This window comes from Aegilops tauschii, chromosome 7 (genome assembly GCF_002575655.3).
Source record: "Aegilops tauschii subsp. strangulata cultivar AL8/78 chromosome 7, Aet v6.0, whole genome shotgun sequence".
Classification (NCBI taxonomy): Eukaryota; Viridiplantae; Streptophyta; class Magnoliopsida; order Poales; family Poaceae; genus Aegilops; species Aegilops tauschii.
The window spans coordinates 160,867,071-160,888,677 of NC_053041.3; the positions used below are offsets into that span (position 1 = coordinate 160,867,071).

Sequence of the window (21,607 nt, forward strand, 5' to 3'; positions counted from 1 at the left end):
TTTTTGCCGGCGACTCTGCCAGCTGCCGCCGCCTCCACATCCGCCCAGCAACGCCACTCACTCCTCCCGTCGCCTCCTCCACCGTCGTCTTGCCGCCGGGGAGCAAACTATTTCCCACCGCCGCCCCCCCCCCCCCCAACCGCACAGCCGCCCGCGACCAAGAGGTCGCCTCGCCGCCCCGGCCAGATCCTCACTAGCACGCTCGTCGGACGCCGGCCCACTTGTCGGACGTCGGCAGGGCAGCTAGCTGGTCCGTGCGCGCCGCGACTCCCCTCGCCGGCCGTCTCCTTCTTCGACGCCCGCAAGCTGTTCGACAGTTTGCCAAGGTACGAAAATGGACTCCGCCGATGAGTTCTTTTTCCACAATTTCCTTTGCGACTCCGACGATTCATCGTCCGACGACGACGAGGAGATATTGGCTGCCGTGTTGGTCCATCACCACCTCAACAGCTACCTGCCGTTGTTTCGTGGCTCCATTCCGGGCCACCTTCCGGCGTTGAATCACAACCGAGAGAGCGGGCATTTCCTTCTTTGGAAGGACTACTTTGATACAACAAATCCGTTGTTCAAACATAAAAAATTCCGCCGCTGTTTCCGTATGAGTAGGCATCTTTTCAACCGTATTAGAGAGGGGGTGGTCGGCTATGATGACTATTTCGAGTGCAAAGAGGATGCCATCGGCAAGATTGGTTTCTTCTCTTATCAGAAATGCACTGCCGCAATCCGAATGCTTGCATACAGAGTGCCCGGTGATCTCATTGACGAGTACGTCCGTATGAGTGAGTCTATATGCCTAGAGTCCCTGTATAAGTTCTGCAAGGCTGTTATTGTTGTGTTTGGCCCTGAGTACTTGAGAGAGCCGACAGCTGAAGATACAGCCCGTTTGTTGGCGATGAATGCCAGAAGGAGCTTCCCAGGGATGCTTGGCAGCATAGACTGCATGCACTGGGAGTGGAAGAACTGTCCTTCTGCTTGGCAAGGGCAGTATATGGGACATGTCAGGGCTTGCACTGTCATATTAGAGGCCGTGGCGTCTCAAGATCTCTGGATCTGGCACTCTTTCTTTGGCATGGCTGGATCACACAATGATATCAACGTGCTTCAGCGCTCGCCGGTGTTTGCTAGGCTTGCCGAAGGCAACAGCCCACCGGTGAACTTTACTGTCAACGAACACAACTACGACAAAGGATACTACCTGGGTGACGGTATCTATCCTCAGTGGACCACTATTGTCAAGACAATACCCAACCCTGTCGGAGAGAAGAGGAAAATATTTGCCCAGGAGCAAGAGAGTGCCAGGAAGGATGTTGAGCGTGCCTTTGGTGTTTTGCAATCTCGATGGGGCATCGTTCGGTATCCTGCTAATACTTGGAGCACGCAGAAACTGTGGAAGGTGATGACTGCTTGTGTGATCATGCACAATATGATCGTAGAAGACGAGCGCCCGAAACATCTGTACGATCAAGGGTTTCAGTTTCAGGGTGAGAATGTTGTGCCTGAGCATGGAGTAGCGGCAACATTTGAACAGTTCATCCAATTTCATGAAGACATGCGTGATTGGGAAACTCACGTGCAGCTGCAGAATGATTTGGTTGAGTATATGTGGGCTCATGTTGGCAACCAATAGATGTATCTTCTTTTATCGTTTGCAAAACTATGTGAGACATTTTTATTTGTATCCGGCTTGTAAAACTATAATATTTTTATTCGGTAAAACTATGTTATTTTGACAATATGTTTGAATGCAAATCAATGTAAATATTGGGCGACCAGCCGGCCACGCCGGCACATATGGGTCGGCGCATTGGGCACGCTGCCGACCCAAATCTAAAAGAGCGTGGACGTAGGGCGGGCGGCCGACCCAAACGGACAAAAAGCGGACGAAATTCGCCGTCCGTTTGGATCGGCTCGTTGGAGTTGCTCTTACTCCAACGATGTGTGCCAAAACGATTCTAAGGGCCTGTTGGCACTCTTCCACTCCACCAAAATCAACTTTATTCCACCAAATTCATTTTAAAAGCAGTTTCACCAGCGAGTTGCAACTTCACCGAACAACAATTTATCATGTTTGGTTTCCAGCTAGCTCTAGCTCCGAGAATGGAAATTTTGGTGGAGAATGTCTGTTTGGTTGCGTGAGGTAGGAAATAAAACGAACGAGTATCCACTTAATGGTGGCGGTGATGGGTAATTTCCCTGCAACTCCACGGGGACTCTTTATAACTAGAGTTTTTGGAGCACCCTCCAAGAGCTTCACCGAAAATGGAGAGTTGTACCTTAGATTCTAGTTGTTTTGAGAAGCGGGACATCATGGAGCTACCCCATTTGGCTTGCATTTTTCCATAGCAGAGCTGAATTTTAATGAGCGGGGCAGTCCCAAACAGGCCCTAAACGTCCAGATCGTGTAATCCGAACACTACCCACCAACACCGTGCATCAAAAGTTCATGGGACGTCCGAATTCCCACAAGCTCGCATTGCAGTTATTAGAATAAAGAAATGTGATTCTTGAAAATGGACATATCAAATGTTCGTGGACACGTCCGGACGTGTGTGTGTGGGAAAGTTTAGGGGGCGGTCATCCAACCCTATGCACCAAATGTCCACACCTTTTTTCTTCTGTATCCGGAGTACTCAAAATAATTAAAAATAAATAGCATCCTTCATCCATAATCATGTTGCGCAAATATTCCAACGCAACAATAATCTAAATCTAAATATAAAAATTCAAACAAGAAGTTCTGCAATAAATAATTCAAATTTGAATTCAACTTATTTTGACACATTTTTTAGTTCTCCTCTCGAAACGCCCATAGATTCTCAACCAGATTATTCGGAAGCTGCCGATGAGTTCCTCGATGGTGAATCTGGTGATGCATTTGGTTTAAAAAAAATCCTCAAATGTCATCGGATTCTGCTTTGAAAGTTGGATAGGATCACCCGTGTGCTCAAATTCGAGACTATGGCGAACTCTCTCATCCTCATCCTTCACAATCATGTTGTATAGGACCACACAAGCTGTCATCACCTCACACAACGTCTCTCCATATTATAGTTTTGCAGGTCCTCAAACAACCACAATACAGGCTTGGAACTCTCAAAATGCCCTCTCGACATTCTTTCTATATCCTTCTTGTCATTGGGCAAAGTGAGATCTTTTCTCATCCATTTGTTCAGAAATGGTCTTGACGAGGATCGCGGTGCAATTATGGTAACTAGAGAATCCAATGGTTCCAATAACACACTTCTTCAACATGAAATAGTCATTAAGGCCCGAACAACATTGCAGAGGTGATCGAACACTGTTCGCCACATCCGGAATCGATTGTGGAAATATGGTTGAATACTGCATTGGGAACAAAGTAGTCTTCCATAGCATCATACGCCCAGACTCAACACTTGATATCCCTTGATTGATTCCCTGAAACTGAGAACATGCTCCTTTGCATGTTCTGCATCTTCAATAATTGGTTGCATCATCGCCATTTCATCCTCATAACTGTCCTCATCTGTTGAGGACAAATCCATGGACTAGGTGTAGAAGAACTCTGTGTCTGAATCCATCGTGTTTGCTCTAGAGTAAGAAAAGAAATAAAAGAAATTGTCTATAACATTTGACAGAGCACTTGTTGGGCGTGGTGTCCGCCATGAAGGGGGGCAGGCGGTACCTGCAGTGGCCAGACCAGGGAAGAAGGGAGGCGCGCACAAGCCAGGGGTGGGCGTTTGTGTGGAGTGGTGGCGGTCCGGCAAGGCTTGGGCGGCGACCTGGGTTGGACGCCATCGGCCTGTCCGGGAGGATGAAGACAGTCGACCCTAGAAGGCAGGCACTTGGATGTCACATTTTTATAGGTTCCAGGGATTTTGGTTAAACATATCTTAGTGTTTTCTCAAAGGTTTTTTTTTCATGAATGTTGTACTAGTGAATGTTTTGGATTTCTGTTGGAATGTATTTCCTTGTAAATAAAATTTCCGGTTTAAAAATCACCGGTCACCACCAATAGCGCCTCTCCGGTAGAAGGGACGGCGAGCGACAACTTGAGCAGTCGCTAGCCATCGCTAAAAGCCAACGTATCGTCTGGTCGTCACAAGGAAAAACACCAACACGGCCGAGTCCATGGGCACCGCCCGGCTGCGGTGGAGGCCATTCACGGCCTCCTCACCGGCGTCCTCCGCGTCTTCGTCGCCGTCCTCATCGTTCACAACCACGGTGGACCCGCCAGCAGAGTTCCTCTGCCCCATCTCCGGCACGCTCATGGCGGACCCCGTCATCGTGCCGCCCGGCCAGACCATCGAGCGCGCTTGCATCCAGGCCTGCGCCGCGCTCGCCTTCTACCCGCCCGCCGTCGCCGGCCTCCCGTCGTCCCCCCTCGTGCTCATCCCCAACGTCGCGCTCCGCTCCGCCATCCTCAACTGGTGCGAGCGCCTCGGGCTGCCCCACCCTTCCCCTCTCTCCCTCGACACCGCCGGCGACATCGTCCGCCGCCTCATGCCGCCGCGCCAGGAGCAGAGGTCGCAGGTGAACTACGGGCCGCCCCCACAGCCACAGCCCTCGTCCGTCCGGACAAGAAACCGCTACAGCGTCGACTACACCGCGGGCGACGACTTCGTGCAGGAGCCGAAGCCGCTGGAGGAGGAGATCATGGCCGTGCTCGGCGCGGACGGCGCCAGCCCCGCGGAGCAGAAGGCGACGATGGCCTCTCTGCGGCAGGCGACGCGGGAGAGCAAAGAGATGCGGACGCAGCTCTGCACGCCGCGGCTGCTCGCCGCGCTCCGGCCGATGCTGCTGTCCGCTGACGCCGGCATCCAGGTCAACGCGGCCGCGGCCATGGTGAACCTCTCGCTCGAGGCGGAGAACAAGGTACGCATCGTGCGGTCCGGAGCGGTCTCGCCGCTCGTCGACGTGCTCCGGGTCGGCCACCCGGAGGCGCGCGACCACGCCGCCGGCGCGATCTACAGCCTCGCCGTGGAGGACGAGAACCGCGCGGCCATCGGCGTGCTGGGCGCGATCCCGCCGCTGCTGGAGCTGTTCTCGAGCGGCGGGGCCGGCCACCGCGCGCGCCGCGAGGCCGGCATGGCGCTGTACCACGTCTCCCTCGCCGGGATGAACCGGTCCAAGATCGCGCGCACGCCGGGGGTGGTGCGGACGCTGCTCGCCACGGCGGAGGCACGGGACCGCGGGAACGACTCCGACGCCGACGCAGCCGCGCTGCGGAAGCTCGCCGTGATGATCCTGGCGAACCTGGCCGGATGCCCGGAAGGGAGGGCGGCCCTGATGGACGGCGGCGCGGTGGCCGCGATCGTGGGGCTCATGCGCAGCGGCTCGGCCGCGCCGGGCAGCGCGGAGGAGGAGTACTGCATATCGGCATTGTACGGGATGAGCCGGGGCAGCCTGAGGTTCCGCGGGCTCGCGCGCGCGGCCGGCGTGGAGGCGGCGCTGATGCCGGTGGCCGGGAGCGACGGCGGGGTCGGGCGGGACATGGCGCGGCGCACGCTCCGGGCGATGCGCGGGGAGGACGACGAGGTGGCGCTGACGGCCTCCGGCATACTCGGGAGGGAGTGGGACGACGCGAGCGTGGTGTCGGAGGGGATGGTGTCGCTCCGGCGGCCGCCGCACCACCGGAGCAACTACGCCGGGCCGTCCGGGTCAAACACGACCCAGTTCTGACAAAGTCAAAAGTCTCCGCTCTCCCCACGCTTCTCTCCTCTCTCTCTCTCTCTCTCTCTCTCTCTCTCTCTCTCATTTTTTTACAGTACTTCTCTGCTCTTGTTTATTCAAGTGTTTGGAACAAACTGCATTCGCCATTGGTGCATCTACCTGCTCCGGTGAATTCTTTTGGTGGAATTGAAGTGTAATTTGATTGGATCCATGTAGGCGTTGATGATCTCATCTGTTGATTGTAACTGTGATTAAAGAAGAAACTAGTATGCAACTGTCAATTTGTCACACTGTGGTGTGGGTTCGTGACACAAATGTCACATTGGCATTTTTTTCCCATCATTCTCCGATGTTCTTTACGGTTGTGTTTCTCTGTTATTGGTGCCTATCTTAGCTTCTGTATTACTACATTTAATCAGTCCCTAATTCACTCTTCATGAGCTGATTTCGGCTGCTTTTCCCGGGACAAAGATTGCTTGAGCGTTTGGCTCATGTTGCCGCCTGATGCTTTGCTGACCAAACACACTTGTGTTACAATCACTTTACTTTCAAACTGTGTAACGTGATTCACATTTTCTGCTAAGAGATCCAGCTGAGTTTGAGTCCGATTCACGACCTTTTGAATTGGTAACAAACATATTTTGAACACAAGTTGCAGGCCGTGCAGCAGAGAAAAATCTGGTTTAGTTCTGGCAATAAACAGCGCCTAGTTGCAAGAAAGAACAACAGAAACCGGTCCAATGTCAACTATAGGTAATCTATTCAGCAGTACAACTCAGCTCGAACAATTCAACACGTTGGCGCGTGCCAGAAGGATCAGAACGAAGACTTCGTGTAAATCACCTCTTCCATAGAACCATGCGCTGCTATTTCTACTAGTAAAAGAATATAGTAGTACTACCGTCACAATGCATGCTTTCATCAGCAAGAATGGGACTTCATTACCTCACAGAAACTCGATTTTATACGCCATCTCTTGGTGCAACATGTAACAATTACTAGTACGTGATAAATGTTGCTTTACACTGTCAAAACAGAATACCACCATTACACCGTAACCCTGCCCTTTGAGTTTGATATCTTAAAAGTTCCTACTAGAACGACGCCTTTGAACCACTGATGACACTGCCGTTGACGACAGCCACACTACAGCATCCTGCCCCACTATGCCCAAACCATAAGCCTCTCCGACTGCGGCGAGAGGCGATCATCGACAGCGGCTCTCGGGCTCCGAGGTGAGGACATAAATGTCGACAAAGGCAATATTATGTGTTTATTTAATCCGTATAGGTCATTACAGTATGTACAGTTTGGACGTCTTTCAGAAAGCATACGCAAACATGCCAAGGATATGCATTTCAGCAGCATTCCGCACTTACAAGGACATCACTGAGCCCTGGTCCCTGTATAAATCAAATTGTATCTTAAGGTACATGCTCAAAATGGGGATCCGCAAAATAAATTGGCACTACAAACACATTGTGTGTGTATGTTGTCAATACAGATTTGAAAGTTTTCGTGTAACTGACCTTCCATAATCAAGATACTGTGAAGGGGATATAGGTTTAGGACCCCCAAACCAGTCGATCAAAAATATGTTTTCGATTTCCAGTTTAAAGATCTCAAAGTGATGGTTCTTTGGCCAACCTGCCAAACAACAATACATGTATGTTTAGATCAGAAAAACACCTTACTAACTTATATTGGCCATATATACAAGGAAACGGTCAATATATCTTTACCCTCCATTTCAGGGTGTTTGCTGAAAAGTGCAGTTTTGGCCAAATCCGCTTCAGGTGACTTATGGTCAACCACCTTCAACTGCAAGAACAGTAAATGTTACTTCAGGTTGCAATTACAGTTCTTTTCAAGAATTGCACATCATAGAGGTATCTGGTCTCCCAAACATACAGTCACATTCTATACATGTGCATTTTAGGAGGGATTACAGAAAGGTGTACATCTCCTCTTCTGCTTCAGTGCTTGATCTCACATCATGATGAACTTGTCTTTTTTTTTTCTCATCATGACAGGTGCTTTAAGAGGCATAGCTTGCTAGGCTCAAGCAAAAACGTTTGCGCATTAGAGCAGATAGACCCAGTAGACCTTTAGTTCGTTATTACAACTATGGAGGCTAACAGCACCAAGTTGTCACTACGATGCTTCGAGGTTGCTACTTCCAAATATGGTCAAGTTCCCCACTATACTCCTTTCTACCAAATTGCGAGAAATATATATAAGAATTAGAATCACTAACTGGCAGTGGCAACAAAGAAGTGTCATGTAAACGTAAGAAAGCACAAGGTAATGATGATTCCATGGTTAGAACAAGCCTAGTACTAAATTTGAAGATAGAAACTAGGAATAGAGGATTGAAATTCAGCCAAAGTTAAGCAAACATGTAGTAGGGAAATAAACAGAAAGTGAACAATCATCTTCTGATGGATGTATGTTGTTATTACCTTTCCAGTAAGAGTAAGTTTTGCACATGTTGGGTTTTCAGGATCAACCTTCCCACAAGTGCCAAGAGGGAACTCACTAAGGGTAAAGGACGTCCTTTCATCCTCCAACGCATCTCTTGCAGTGGGATCCAGAGTAGTCAGATAAAAGTAGGGAATTCCATGGCTCTCACCTGGTACTCCATCACTATATGAAACTACATTGCTGTGTGCAGAGTAAGCATGGAACTGGATCAGCAATCAGTCAAGACTCTAAGACAAAGCATTGGTGATTAGACAAAGTGCGAGAATTAGAAATTACCCAAACGGAGCGCCACTTAGATCACTTGATATCGTGCTGCAAAGAAAATGGCAAAGCATTAGTGAGCGCCCCAGTCAAGTAGGCACTAATAATGCGATACTGAAGTGTCATAATCATAGCAAGAATCAAACTAACAAGTCTGCTAAATTCCAGTTCTAAGATCTCTTTCCTTGTACAGATACTGGGGATGGCGGTGATGTTCCGGTTGCAACCCCCCGCCCCAACCACCGAAAATAACCAATGGGCAAGTGGAATCATCTTGATCTCCAGCTTTGGGTGGTTTGATTATATACTTACAGTTGCGCTGTTTGTTAGCTACCTAGTTATCTGGGATTTTCTTATTTCGGAGTCGATTCACTGTGAGTTGTGACCATCAGTTTATTGTATGGACTATGGAGATTGAGTTGTCACATGATTGGAACTATTTTCATCACTTCCCAGCAGAGCATGTGGTTCAAGCTAGTAAAATACTAAAAACCCAGTTATATATACTGAACTCAGCATAACAAACATCGAAACCTAGCTTGTATGTTTCAACTTAGCATTGGTCTCGGGGAACTCCTCGTCATTTTTTATTTAGCCAAATTCTATCTCTCAAATTCTGAAGTAGTTGAGTTAGTTGGACACTCGGTTGTCTGACAGCTGACCGCTAAAATAATTATCTCAGACGTCTACAAAGTAGAAAGGGCTCCAATTCTCCAAATTACCGCAATAATTTCCCAGACCAGGCCTCGAGCAATTACTAAGTACTTCAATTACGGTTGAGTAGATACCTTACCCAACAGCAATTCTGAACTAGCGGCAAGAATCAATTCGATCAAACCGCGTGTTGCTAAAGAACTCGGTTACCAAACAGGGATCAGAGAGAGGAGGGAGTGGTATTGGGCGGGGGGGGGGGGGGGGGGGGGGGGGGGGGGAACCTGAGGACGCCCCAGGTGTTCTGCGCGGCGAGCCACCTGGCGGTGGCCGCGGCCTCGGACGGGGCGGGCTTGCGGTCGCGGGCGACGAGGGGGCGGCCGGCGACGGCGGGGGCCGGCAGCCGGAGCGCGAGCAGGAGGAGGAGGGGGAGGGCGGCGGCGAGGCCGAGGCGGAGGCAGGCAGGGGAACGCATGATTCTCTCCTTTGGCTCCTTGCTTCTCCGGTTGTCCTGTTGTGCGGGAGTGGGACTCGCTGCCCTGCCCGACGGCGACGTTTTGTAGGCCTTTTCCCGTTGCAGATAGGAAGAACGAACGGAATAGACGATGGGGATGGATGGGCTGCACTTACTCATGCGTACAACTGTGGAACTTCTTTTTTAACAGCATGGGAGCGTGGAAAAGGGATTGAGACAGCGAACATCCATTTCTGAGTCCCGGCTCATCTGCTAAGAGAAAATTCACAAAAATATATATATATATATATAAATCATTTTTATGTAAAATAATTTGATGCATGAGATGGGCTCTAAATTTTAGATCATTTAGACATATGAGTAGCTCTTAGAAAAAAAATTGGGTCAAGACAATACATAAATAGTAAACTTTTTCACAGACCCCAAATTTGGTTTTTTTTTTTTCTGAGAGCTAATAAGATGTCCAGATGATTTGTGTTTTTTGGTGTGGAAGATGTTTTAGTGCGTGAGGTCCGTGCAAAATGTCAGTTCGTTTGAGCCTGAGTAGCTCCTAGCAAAAAAAAAGTACGAACAGTACACTGTTTCAAGGACCTTATTTTTTTCTTTTTTGCTGAGAGCTACTCAGATGTTCAAATGAGCTAAAATTTTGCACGAACCTGATGCACTGAAACATCTTTCATGCAAAAAAAATCAAAATGTTTTGGAATTTTCTAGTATTTCTTTTTATTTTGCTGTTCATGGCAGGTGTAGATGAGCTCGGGAGCCAAATTGCCCCTCCCTTGAGATAGTGTCTATCTCGTCTGGATTTTGACTTGAAAACTGTGAGAAAAGGAATTGAGAATTTGTCTTCAATTTTGGAGGGATTTTGCATTAATAGTTCAACACAGTGGATTTGCTATATTCCTGACAACGCCAATGAGGTTGAAGAGAAAGACTAAAGAAGGCAAGAGCAAAGGTATGTGCCGTTGGGCCATTTTGCATGTGTTAAATTACCATGGGCCTTTGGCCAATGTGGGTTGAGCCTAGCTTAGCTAGCTCAACTGTTCTCTCTCTCAAGAAAAAGGTAGCTCAAGTGTTTTGTGTGTGTGTGTGTGTGTGTGTGTGTGTGTGTGTGTGTGTGTTTGCGACTTTTTCAGTTTTGCCCTTTTCAAGCGGTTTTTCTTTTGTTTTCATAAAAACACAAACATGTTATTTTTATAAAAAATGTACATTTTTGAGTTTTTTTGTGAATATTTTTAAAAATTCCTGAACATTTTCATAAATTCTGTGAATATATTTTTTAAAAGATGAAGATGAAAAAATGATAGAGAAGGAAAAAACTGATGAAAGAAATAAAAATAAGAAAATCTGAAGAAACACCTTTTTTAGGGGTACATGAATGAAGAACACCTTCTTTTTTTTAGGCAAGGATGCGCTTTAGTAATGAACAAGAATGTTTACAGGTATTGTCAAAGGATCGTAGGGTAAACCCAACCAAATGTTACGACCAATAACTAATGAAGTAGCCTACTTTGCAAGTGTATGAGCTTCGAAATTGAAGTTCCTACGTTCGAACTTAAAAATACAACTCTGAAAGAGATCTTTCCTCTCCTGAATTTCCTGGACAACACCTAAAGAACCACGAACAGTTGCTCCAAAACAACGATAGCTAACGAGTAAATAAGTTGTCCTGACTCGCTTGCTAACTGGCCTGGCCCACGATGATCGCCATGTGCAAATCATCAATAAATTGATGCAACAAGCGTCATATAGGATTTTTCCCAATGGCATCTCCTAAATGTCGGGAATTTGTCAAAATATTCTCTGATCCTCCATTCCTCCCATTTATCCATGTCCACCACCATCTCAACTTGGGCTCACCGCAAAGCTATCCCTGGCGCATCAAAAGTCCTTCTTTTTCTCTCTTTCTCTCTCCCCATAAAGCTTATCTCTCCCCGAGCCAACCATCGCTCGGCAATTCCAACCTCTCCCACGCGACCTCGCCATGGGCCCAACACCCTTCCACCGTCGTTCCTACCTCCCTTAGCACTTCTCGTATGCGTCTCCATCGCCCCTCTCGCATGTTGCACGACCGTGCCACCTCGTCGACGTAACTGTGTTGCTGTCGAAGATCCGTTGCCCCTCGTTGATTTATTTTTTCTATTTTTGCACACAAAGTGGTGCTTATGTTGTAGTATTCCCTTGTTCTTTGCTTCTTCTGCTCCATGCCCTCAATTTTTCATCGTCCCCAATCCGCTGGTGACCACCATGACTTGTACATTACATCATGTTATCAGAGCTAACAAACGATCCGGTTTGAGCTTTAGTCCCAAGATCTATCCAATAATATTGGCCGATTGGTTGTTGATTGCTCTCAAGCATTTGTTTATAAATCCAAAATCAGCTTACAAATGGCATTATCCAAGCCAAGCACGTTTAGCATGCGTGATGAGTTTGTTCTAGGAATGGGTGATGAATGAGTTTGAGTTCCTGTGGTTCATGCAGAAGAAGGTGGACAGGCAGTATTGCTGCTGTAAATATCTATAACAAAACTCTTAATTTCTGACTGAACGCCAGTATTGGTGCTGATTATTAAAAAATATAAAAGTGTGCATGACATCAATTATATTTTTAGTTGTAGGTGTAGAAGACTATAGGATGCAACTCAATTGTATTCCATCGGAGTCGGTTACAATATATACAGGTGGTGTCTTGCGTGACAAGCCAACTAACCCTACAATATCTCTAGAGATCAATCTATACAAGGCTAGAGATAATAGGAGAATCAGTCGGAAATAAATACAAAGATATCACGTTTCAACACCCCTCCGCAGTCGAAGCATCGGCGTTGGCGATGCAAAGACTGGAACGGAACTCCTGGAATGCAGCGGTAGGCAATCCCTTGGCCATGATGTCGGCAAACTGTTGAGTGGTCGGAACATGAAGAACACGAAGCTGACCCAACTGAACCTTCTCGCGCACAAAGTGAACATCGAGCTCAATGTGTTTGGTGCGCTTGTGCTGCACCGGATTAGCCGCGAGATAGGTGGCCGACACGTTGTCACAGAAGACCACAGTAGCCTTCGGAAGAGAAATCCGAAGCTCACCGAGAAGATGATGAAGCCAATAAGTCTCCGCAATGACGTTGGCGACAGCTCGGTACTCGGCCTCAGCACTTGAACGGGAGACAGTAGGCTGCCGTTTAGAGGACTAGGAGACCAGAGAGTCACCAAAGAAGACACAATAGCCAGACGTGGAACGTCGAGTGTCTGGACAGCCGGCCCAATCCGCGTCAGTATAGGCAAGAAGCTCAGTCGAGGCGGATGCACGGAGACGAAGACCGTAGGTCGGGGTGCCATGAATGTACCGAAGAATGCGCTTGACCAAAGACCAGTGAACATCACGGGGCGAGTGCATATGCAAGCAAACTTGCTGCACCGCGAACTGAATGTCTGGTCTGGTGAGCGTGAGGTACTGAAGAGCGCCCACAATGCTGCAGTAAAGAGCGGCGTCGCTGGCAGGCTGGCCAGCGGTGGCGGAGAGCTTCGGCTTGGCCTCAGCAGGTGTGGCGGCTGGCTTGCAGTCAGTCATGCCGGCACGGTCCAGAAGATCAAGAGCATACTGTCCCTGATGCAGAAAGAACGCAGTGGCATCACGTCGCACATTAATGCTTAGAAAGAAGTGCAACGCTCCAAGATCCTTCAGCCGAAACTCAGAACCGAGACGACCAATGATGTCGCGAAGAAGATCCGCTCGGGAGGCAGTGATGACAATATCATCAACATAGAGCAGAAGCATAGCCACATGATCAGCCCGATGGAGCACGAACAGCGACGTGTCAGAGGTTGTGCTGCGAAACCCGAGAAGACCAAGGAACCCGGCGATGCGCTGGTACCAGGCGCGCGGGGCCTGTTTGAGGCCATATAATGACCGTGACAATAGGCAGACATCATCCGGTCGCTGAGGGTCAACAAACCCAGTCGGCTGCTGACAGAGGACTCGCTCCTGAAGATGGCCGTACAAAAAAGCATTGTTGATGTCGAGCTGATGTACGGGCCAGTGACGAGAGGCAGCCAGCTGAAGCACCACACGAATCGTGGCGGGTTTGACACCGGAGAGAAAGTCTCAGAGAAGTCAACACCGGCACGTTGTGCAAATCCACGGACAACCCAGCGAGCCTTGTACCTGTCCAGAGAACCGTCCGGGAGGAGTTTGTGACGAAAAACCCACTTGCCCGAGATGACGTTCGCTCCAGGCGGACGAGGAACGAGGGTCCAAGTCCGGTTGGCGACAAGAGCATTGTACTCAGCGCGCATAGCGGCGGTCCAATGCGGATCACTCAACGCAGAACGCACCGATCGCGGAACCGGAGAGAGGGTTGTGACGCTGAGGTTGTGGTAGCGCGGATTCGGCTGGTGCACACCGGCCTTGGCGCGCGTCACCATATGATGGTGAGGCGGCGGGGGAGGCGGGCGTGGACCGCGGCGCTGAGGGGCCACAACAGCCGGCTCGGATGACGATGCTGGCGAGGCCACTGGTGTTGATGTCGAGGGCGTTGGCGAGACATGAGAAGGCCCGGCCGACGGGGCCGAGAGGGCCGGCTCCTCCGGAGCCGACAAGGAGCCAGAGGGCTCGGTCGTAGACGGCGATGAGGGCGTAGTCGGGCCCGAAGTGGTCGGCTCCTCCTGAGCCAGCGGAGGAAGCGCCGAGGGCGACGAGACGGCGGGTGACGAGGCCGCAACCGCGCCCGATCGGCGAGGTGGTGGGAGCGCAAGGGCTCCAGGAGTCCGTCGAGGAGAGGCGTCCAGAGATGGCGAGGGACACGACGCTGCCTGCTGAAACGGAAAAACAACCTCAGCAAAATAAACATGCCTAGACACGATCACACGATGGGACTCCGGGTCGTAGCAACGGAAGCCTTTTGTGTTTGGTTGGTAGCCAAGAAAGACACAAGCGATGGAGCGAGGCGCCAGCTTATGTGGTGTCGTGGCGGTGATATTAGGATAACAAAGGCAACCGAAAACATGAAGATCATCATATGACGGAGGTGACCCGAATAAGAGGTGATGAGGGGTGTAGTTCCATCGGGGTTTGCAAGGCCGGATGTTAAGAAGAAGGGTAGCTGTGGCGAGAGCATCGGGCCAAAACCGAGCAGGCATGTGTGCGTGGAAGAGCAATGCGCGAACACTCTCATTAAGAGTGCGGAGAACACGTTCGGCGCGACCGTTTTGCTGAGATGTGTATGGACATGTGAGGCGAAAAATGATGCCATGAGTAGATAAAAGGGTGCGAATAGCAAGGTTATCAAATTCCTTGCCGTTGTCGGTTTGAAGATGGGAAATGGTGCGGTGAAAGTGGGTGGCAACATAGGCGTAAAAAGCATGAAGGGAGGAAGCGACGTCGGATTTGCGGCGCAACGGAAAGGTCCAAGTGAAATGAGAAAAGTCATCCAAAATCACAAGATAATATGATAAACCCGAATTGCTAGGCACGGGAGATGTCCAAACATCACAGTGAATAACATCAAAAGGAAAAGTAGCAATTGATGATGAAGTTGAAAACGGCAAACGAACGTGTTTTCCTATGCGACAGGCATGCCAAGTGTGTGCCTCCGATTTATTACATGAAAAAGGAAAAGTCGGCAAAACTTTATGAAGAGCGTCGGCGCCGGGATGGCCAAGACGAGCATGCCAGAGAGAGACGTCGGCGTGGAGAGCGATGGGACCACTGCTTGTCGTTTGGCCACACGGGTAAAGATTGCCGGGGGAATCACATCGGTGCAGAACCTTCCGGGAGTGGGCATCCTTGACAGAAAAAACATGTTTGTCAAACTCAACGGTAACAGGATGTTCACGAGTAAGAGTATAGACAGAACATAAATTTTTGATTAAGGATGGAGACACAAGCACGTTATTGAGAGGTAAGGAAGATGATGAGAGGGGGAGGGAGGACGCGCCGTGGTGGGTGATGGGAAGAGTAGATCCATCACCAACAACGATGCGAAAAAAGAGAGGGTACGGAGAGACACGAGAGAGGATACCCGGGTTCGACGCCATATGAGCAGCGGCGCCTGTGTCCATGTACCAGTCCCCGCCGCCGGAGTAGTTGCTTGGGGAAGGGGCGGCGTGGAGGGCGGCTAGGAGCGCCGGGTCGTAGGTGTAGCCGGTCGGTGCAGCGCCGTAGGGAGGTGACATGGCAGTGCCGGGAGCCATGGTCCCGTTGTACGCCGAAGATCCGCCGGGTCCGGAGCCACCCGGCGCGGCCAAGAGGGCCTGATGAAGACCCGGGCGAGGGCCAAGTAGGCCCGGAGCAGGCGCCCGCGGAAGGGGCATCGAGTAGGCGTGCACCACCCCCGTCCAGGGGTTGTACCCCGTGAGCCAGGGCGGGGGTGCCGCGGCCTGAGCAGGAGCGGGAGGAGCCGCCTGGCGGGGCTGAGAGCCGCCATTGCGGCCGCGGCCGTCGCGACCTCCCCGCCTCTTCTGGCGGCCCTGGTCAGGGGCGGCGAGCGGCTATGGAGCCGGCGCGCGGGGAGGCTGCGGGAGGGCGGCGGGCCCCTTGACAGTGCTGGCGTGGAGGGCGGCGAGAGGAGCTTGCCGCGCCGCGTGACGAAGACGCTTCTCCTCCATGCAAAGATACGTGACCTCCTTGGCGTATGTCGGCGTGATGAGGGAGAGGTTGGCGGCGGATTGGCCGAGGTCGGGGTGGAGGCCGCGAAGGAGGTTGGTGAGGAGGACGGAGTCGTCGATGTTCATGCCGACGTCGCGGAGCTCGTCCGCGAGAACCTTCATCCGCGTGCAGTACTCGTCGATCGAGAGATCGTTTTGCTGCATGGTGAAAAAATCACCTTGGAGGAAGACACGGCGCTAGAGTTGATTGTCGAGGAAGAGGTCGCACAGCCGTGTCCACATAGCGTACGCTGATGGATCACGTCAGTTCACCATGTTGAAGAGACCTGGAGAGATGGTGAGAAAAAGCCACTTGACGATGCAGGCATCCACAGCAAGCCACTCGTCGTCGTCCTTCATGTCGCGGATGTCGACGCTGCCATCAACATGCTCGATGAGGCGGAAGGAGCGGAAGAGGAGCGCTAAGTAGGTGTGCCATGCGTTGTAGGAAGGAGAGTCGAGGTCGAGGACGACGGGAACGTGGTCTTTGATGTGGAGCTCGTTGAGGCGATCGGAGGTGAAGGCAGCACCGGCGAAGGAGCCGGCGTCGGAGATGTCGGGTTTGGAGCGAGACATGGTGGTGGCGTCGGCTGGAGAGTGGTAGGGAGAGGCGGCGGCGGCTACAGAGGAGGGAGTAGCGGCGGCGGCGTGATAGGGTTTAGGGTTTGGTGTGGCGGCGGCGGCTGCTATAGGAGGAGTGGCAGCGGCGTAGGAGGGTTAGGGTTTTGGTGCGGCGGCGGCGGCGTGTGGAACAGGCGGCGGCGGCAGGGAGAGAGGGGCGACGGCGGCGTGAGACGCGGCGGCAACCTAGAGCGGAAGCGAGAGAGATCGGTAGAAAACTGATACCATGTAGAAGACTATAGGATGCAACTCAATTGTATTCCATCGGAGTCGGTTACTATATATACAGGTGGTGTCTTCCGTGACAAGCCAACTAACCCTACAATATCTTTAGAGATCAATCTATACAAGGCTAGAGATAATAGGAGAATCAGTCGGAAATAAATACAAAGATATCACGTTTCAACAGTAGGCTTGATCACATATAACTTTTTTTTCAAGAACAATAACTTTTCTTTGAGGGATTGATCACATATAACTTGACCAAGAAGTACCTATTTCTAACGACTGAGAAATAGCAAACCGGTTATCATCATTTGCACAGTTCTTCCACGTTGAATACTGACCACTCCGGTAGCCGACCGATCGCGCCACTGCCACTAGTGCATATATTCATGGACATGCACATATGACAAACTAGCTGAGACATCCCGATTGGGACATACACTCCCGTTCCCAAACATACAACTTTCCCTTCAACTCAACTTGAAGATCAGTGACCTCCCCAAAAAGCACCATGGAAGTACACAAGATAACCCAGTGAAACAAAGGCCCGATCTTCATGGCATGCACGGATCAAAATGCAGTCATGAAGCACAGCTCCAAGCCTTCCAACACGGTGCAGCTTTAAGACTCTCGTCAACTCAGTTTCAGAAGCCGGCTTAGTCCTAGCACAAACCAAGTCAAGTCACCCTCCAAATCTTCACATCGCAGTCCAACGAACCGCTGCAAATCAGCGCGGAGCAGCCACCGCGCGGGCTCTCCTCGCGCTCGCTGCCGTGGTCGCCTCCCGTCAACACCAATGCCAGGCTCTTCACGGCCGCGCCATGGCCGCCCAGGACGGCCGAGCAGGAGTACTCGCCCTCCGCTCCCCGCCGCCACACCATCACCGTCCTGTCCGCGGACCCGCTGCACGCCACGTCGCCGGCGGCGGCCAGGCACAGCACCGCCTCAGCGTGCCCCCTGAGAGTCCTGGTGGCCGCCACGCCTCCGGCGTCGAAGCCCTCCCACACGACGACGGACCGGTCGCACGAGCCGGAGTAGAGGACCAGCCCGCCGACGCCCATCGCCAGCGCGTTCACCGCCGACCTGTGCCGCTCCATGGTGCCGACCAGCACGAGCCTCTTCTGCCCCGGGGGGCGCCTCCATGCCTTGATCGTCCGGTCGGCCGACCCGGTGTAGACGCTCCCGTCCGACGACACGGCGACGGCGTTGATGGCGTCGTTGTGGGCCGGGGCGATGGACTCCACGCAGCGGAGGCTCGGCAGGCGCCACACCTTGAGGCTCCGGTCCCAGGACACGGAGTACATGTACCCGCCGTCCGGGGACAGCGCGAGCGCGGTGACCGCGTCCACGTGGTGCACCCAGGTGCGGCTCGTGTGCCGCCGGACGTCGACGTAGTTCTTGGGGAACAGGAACGTGCGCAGGCAGTCTGCGGTGGTCGGCAGCACGCCGTGCAGGGCGAGGTGGCTGCTCCCGCCTTTCCGCCGGCCGGCGTGCTGCCACACCCTGATCTTGCCGTCCTGGTGGGCGGTGACGAGACCATCGCTGGTGGCCATGAGGCACTTTATGGAGCTGTTGGTGACGGCAACAACAGAACCCTCCTGTTGCACGGCCGTGCCGCCCATGTCCAGTGGCCACAGCCTGATGTGTCCGTCCGACGAGGCGACGTAGAGCGAGTTGCCGTCGACGGCGAGGCCAGAGACGTAGGAGGAGTGGCCCCTGAGTGTGGAGACGCACTGGTAATGGCATGGGCTCAGGGGATGGGGTGAAGGGGCACTCGACTGCGACGAGTGTGATATAGCTTCGCACATCAGACCTTCAGAGTTCAGACTCATGCTGGACCTGGCCTTGCTGTTCTTGTCTGCAACTGCAAGATGAAATCATGGATTAAAATAGCAGGTAGACAGGATCTCAGGGCAATTATGCAAAAGCAATGAGATAAGCAAGCAAGCAATGTGCATGCAGAGAGAGACACAGAAGATTATAGTAAGAGGCTGTGGAGATTGACGAGTGACGCATCTTTATAGCAACAAGGCAAGAAGGCAAGTGGGCTGAACACGGATTCTTGTTATCTTGTAATTGATGTGTTTGAGAAAGCTCGAAATGGATGGAGTGGAGGAAAATTCAACTGACAGGTACACAAGTAGGGCAAAAGGCGGCTTACAATGCTTTAGAATTTCTTCCCTTTTTGGCTGAAAACGCGTTAGATTATGAGGACAGGATTCCTGGTATATAAAATGCAGTCATAATTAAAATCAATTGCAGCATTTCTATGCAGTTGTTATTTATCGTACAGGGAAGTGAAGAATTCTCGCCGGAAAAGAAGACGGGATTTTAAGAAGCAGCTGAAGTAGGTCAGAAATGCATAACAGATCATGGGATTTATGCCTAACAGGGTAACATGGACTTGCCTTGCTAGTTCCGGAGTACATGTAGGCTCCTATAGCTTCATTTCATTTCATTCTCTTTCTCCCCACCTTCCAGCATGCATGTTCTTCCAGGCTGGACCGTCATCTGATCTTTTCTCCATGTGCAGCTCACTCGAGAGTGATAAGCATAACGGATAAGGTCCATCACTTCCTTGCACCATTGCATACATCACTGCAAACATACTCAAGGAAACCATTTATTGAGCACTGTTTATCAAACACCAAGATACGCCATCCACCATAAATTCCAGAGACAAATCAGTACTGCCTTGTTTAAAAAACAAAAGAGACAAATCAGTACCGATTTTGTTGAACATTGCTATGCTTCATAAAACTGGAAAGCTACGTGACCTGCTGGAGTATAATGTCCAACCCTCTCCCACAGTTCAGACTTTTGAATGAATTGACTGAAGCATGAATTCAGTATAACCTACTCCGCGAGAACAATAACTTCATGAGCCTCATCAATGCGACGCTTATCTCACACTCAAACACAAAATATTGGAGTAGCTACTGCCTATTTGCAAGGATGTATACTGAGGTTTCATTCAATTGGGAGTAAACTTAATGATCTACTCCCTCTGTTCCTAAATATTTGTCTTTTTAGAGATTTCAAATGAACTACCACATACGGATGTATATAGACATGTTTTAGAGTGTAGATTGACTCATTTTGCTCCGTATGTAGTCACTTGTTGAAATCTCTAGAAAGACAAATATTTAGGAATGGAGGGAGTAGAAACAAACCTGGTGGCGTTGTTGTTTTATGGGAAAGCATTGCAAATGTGTTGCTTTAGCTGACAGTCTCACTCAGCATCAGCAGCAGTGGCCTGAAGCGCACAGCCACACAACCTGTAAACTGAAAGGATTCTAAAATATAAAGTGGTATTCTGAAGACAGGATTAGCTAAATTATCCATTCATAGTGTTGTATTGCGCAACAACTGACCAAACATGATTAAAAGTTGTCCATAATGGGATACAGGTGATGCGCTACAGATCTGTTCTTGGTTGCCCAACTCAGCTTTTCGACGATCGGAATTAGCTTCAGGTCCAGGTTTTTTGGCCCGCAGGTCCATCCGGAAACCCACTTGATTATATAAATAATATGAAAAATATTGGACTAAATAAATATGTCGGCATGGTAAATTAGTTGGAAACTGCAAAAAAGGCAGTCTCCTCCAAGCCTGGAGCTTATACTAAGTATGTGACCTACAGTCATTTTCCAAAACAGCATTAGGCGTTTTGGGTCATTCCGGGTGGAGAAAAAGCAGAAATATATTGGTTGTGAGAAGAAGAAAACAGATACTGTACTACGAAAGGAGGGAGCAGAGACAAGCGGACAAGACAAGTTTGAGAAAGCCAATCGCTCTCCCAATATGCAAGAAGAGGCAGACAACCACTTAACTAGCTGCATCATGGATTGTTTTATCATCATCAAGGTCGTTGAAACATGATGTAACAGAAACTGAGATAAGGATAGCCATACAGGAGCTGGGACCACTGTTAAAGCTTCTATAGAAAAGCATTCGGCATATTCATAGATCTCGCATGCTGTGTATAACTACATTTGCATCAGCAATGTAAGTGCCTCTAAAAGTCTCCATGTCACTTGCTTAGAGAGAGCATGACTAGCAAATCAAGATCACCGTTGGATGTTACTCTCTCCGTTTCTAAATATAAGTCTTTCTAGAGATTTCAATACGAACTATATACGGATGTATATAGACATACTTTAGAGTGTAGATTCACTCGTTTTGCTTCGTATGTAGTCTATGTTGAAATCTCTAAAAAGACTTAGTTATATTTAGGATCTGAGGGAGTAGAAAAGAGTAAAATGCAACCAGCTTTCGCTGTGAGCACCATTTAAGCAGAGATGTAGAGATAGAAGCAAAATCAAAAAAGATTGCTCGTTGTTTTTTTTTTTGAAGAGAGGTAAAAAAAAAAGATGGCTCGTTGTGGTACACGAGTGCATGTTCCTTGGAGCCCTCGTCAATGTCGGGCACCACGAAGCGGGTGTTCGACACTTACCCTGCTGGATGCCGCGGGTATCTCCTCGTGCAGCTGGAGCACCTTCTTGCAGCCTCCTTCCGCTTCACCCCGCGACGCTCCCTCGATGAGGCGCCGTGCACCCGTAGGGGCGCCGAGCTTGCAGTACAGCGCGGCGAT

General features: G+C 50.4%; 4 protein-coding genes across 4 annotated transcripts; 1 reads left to right on the top strand and 3 right to left on the bottom strand.

Moving 5' to 3' along the window:
• The first annotated feature begins 3,997 nt into the window (after nucleotides 1–3,997).
• Nucleotides 3,998–5,933, top strand: LOC109751545 (U-box domain-containing protein 39). The gene has a single exon (XM_020310426.4). It carries the CDS (start codon nucleotides 4,111–4,113, stop codon nucleotides 5,659–5,661), a length of 1,551 nt encoding a protein of 516 aa, XP_020166015.1. The 5' UTR covers nucleotides 3,998–4,110; the 3' UTR covers nucleotides 5,662–5,933.
• Nucleotides 5,934–6,593: 660 nt separating this feature from the next.
• On the bottom strand, nucleotides 6,594–9,674 carry LOC109751540 (uncharacterized). The gene is made up of 6 exons (XM_045231863.2): nucleotides 9,333–9,674; nucleotides 8,413–8,448; nucleotides 8,115–8,316; nucleotides 7,395–7,473; nucleotides 7,182–7,299; nucleotides 6,594–7,055 (listed from the first exon to the last, which is right to left on the bottom strand). Exons 1-6 carry the CDS (start codon nucleotides 9,521–9,523, stop codon nucleotides 7,028–7,030), a joined length of 654 nt encoding a protein of 217 aa, XP_045087798.1. The 5' UTR covers nucleotides 9,524–9,674; the 3' UTR covers nucleotides 6,594–7,027.
• Nucleotides 9,675–16,011: 6,337 nt separating this feature from the next.
• Nucleotides 16,012–16,743, bottom strand: LOC141026964 (uncharacterized). The gene is made up of 2 exons (XM_073503873.1): nucleotides 16,441–16,743; nucleotides 16,012–16,326 (listed from the first exon to the last, which is right to left on the bottom strand). Exons 1-2 carry the CDS (start codon nucleotides 16,741–16,743, stop codon nucleotides 16,012–16,014), a joined length of 618 nt encoding a protein of 205 aa, XP_073359974.1.
• Nucleotides 16,744–17,493: 750 nt separating this feature from the next.
• On the bottom strand, nucleotides 17,494–19,184 carry LOC109751543 (protein JINGUBANG). Its single transcript, XM_020310424.4, has one exon. The coding sequence runs from the start codon at nucleotides 18,843–18,845 to the stop codon at nucleotides 17,691–17,693; it is 1,155 nt and encodes a 384-aa protein (XP_020166013.1). The 5' UTR covers nucleotides 18,846–19,184; the 3' UTR covers nucleotides 17,494–17,690.
• Nucleotides 19,185–21,607: the final 2,423 nt, after the last annotated feature.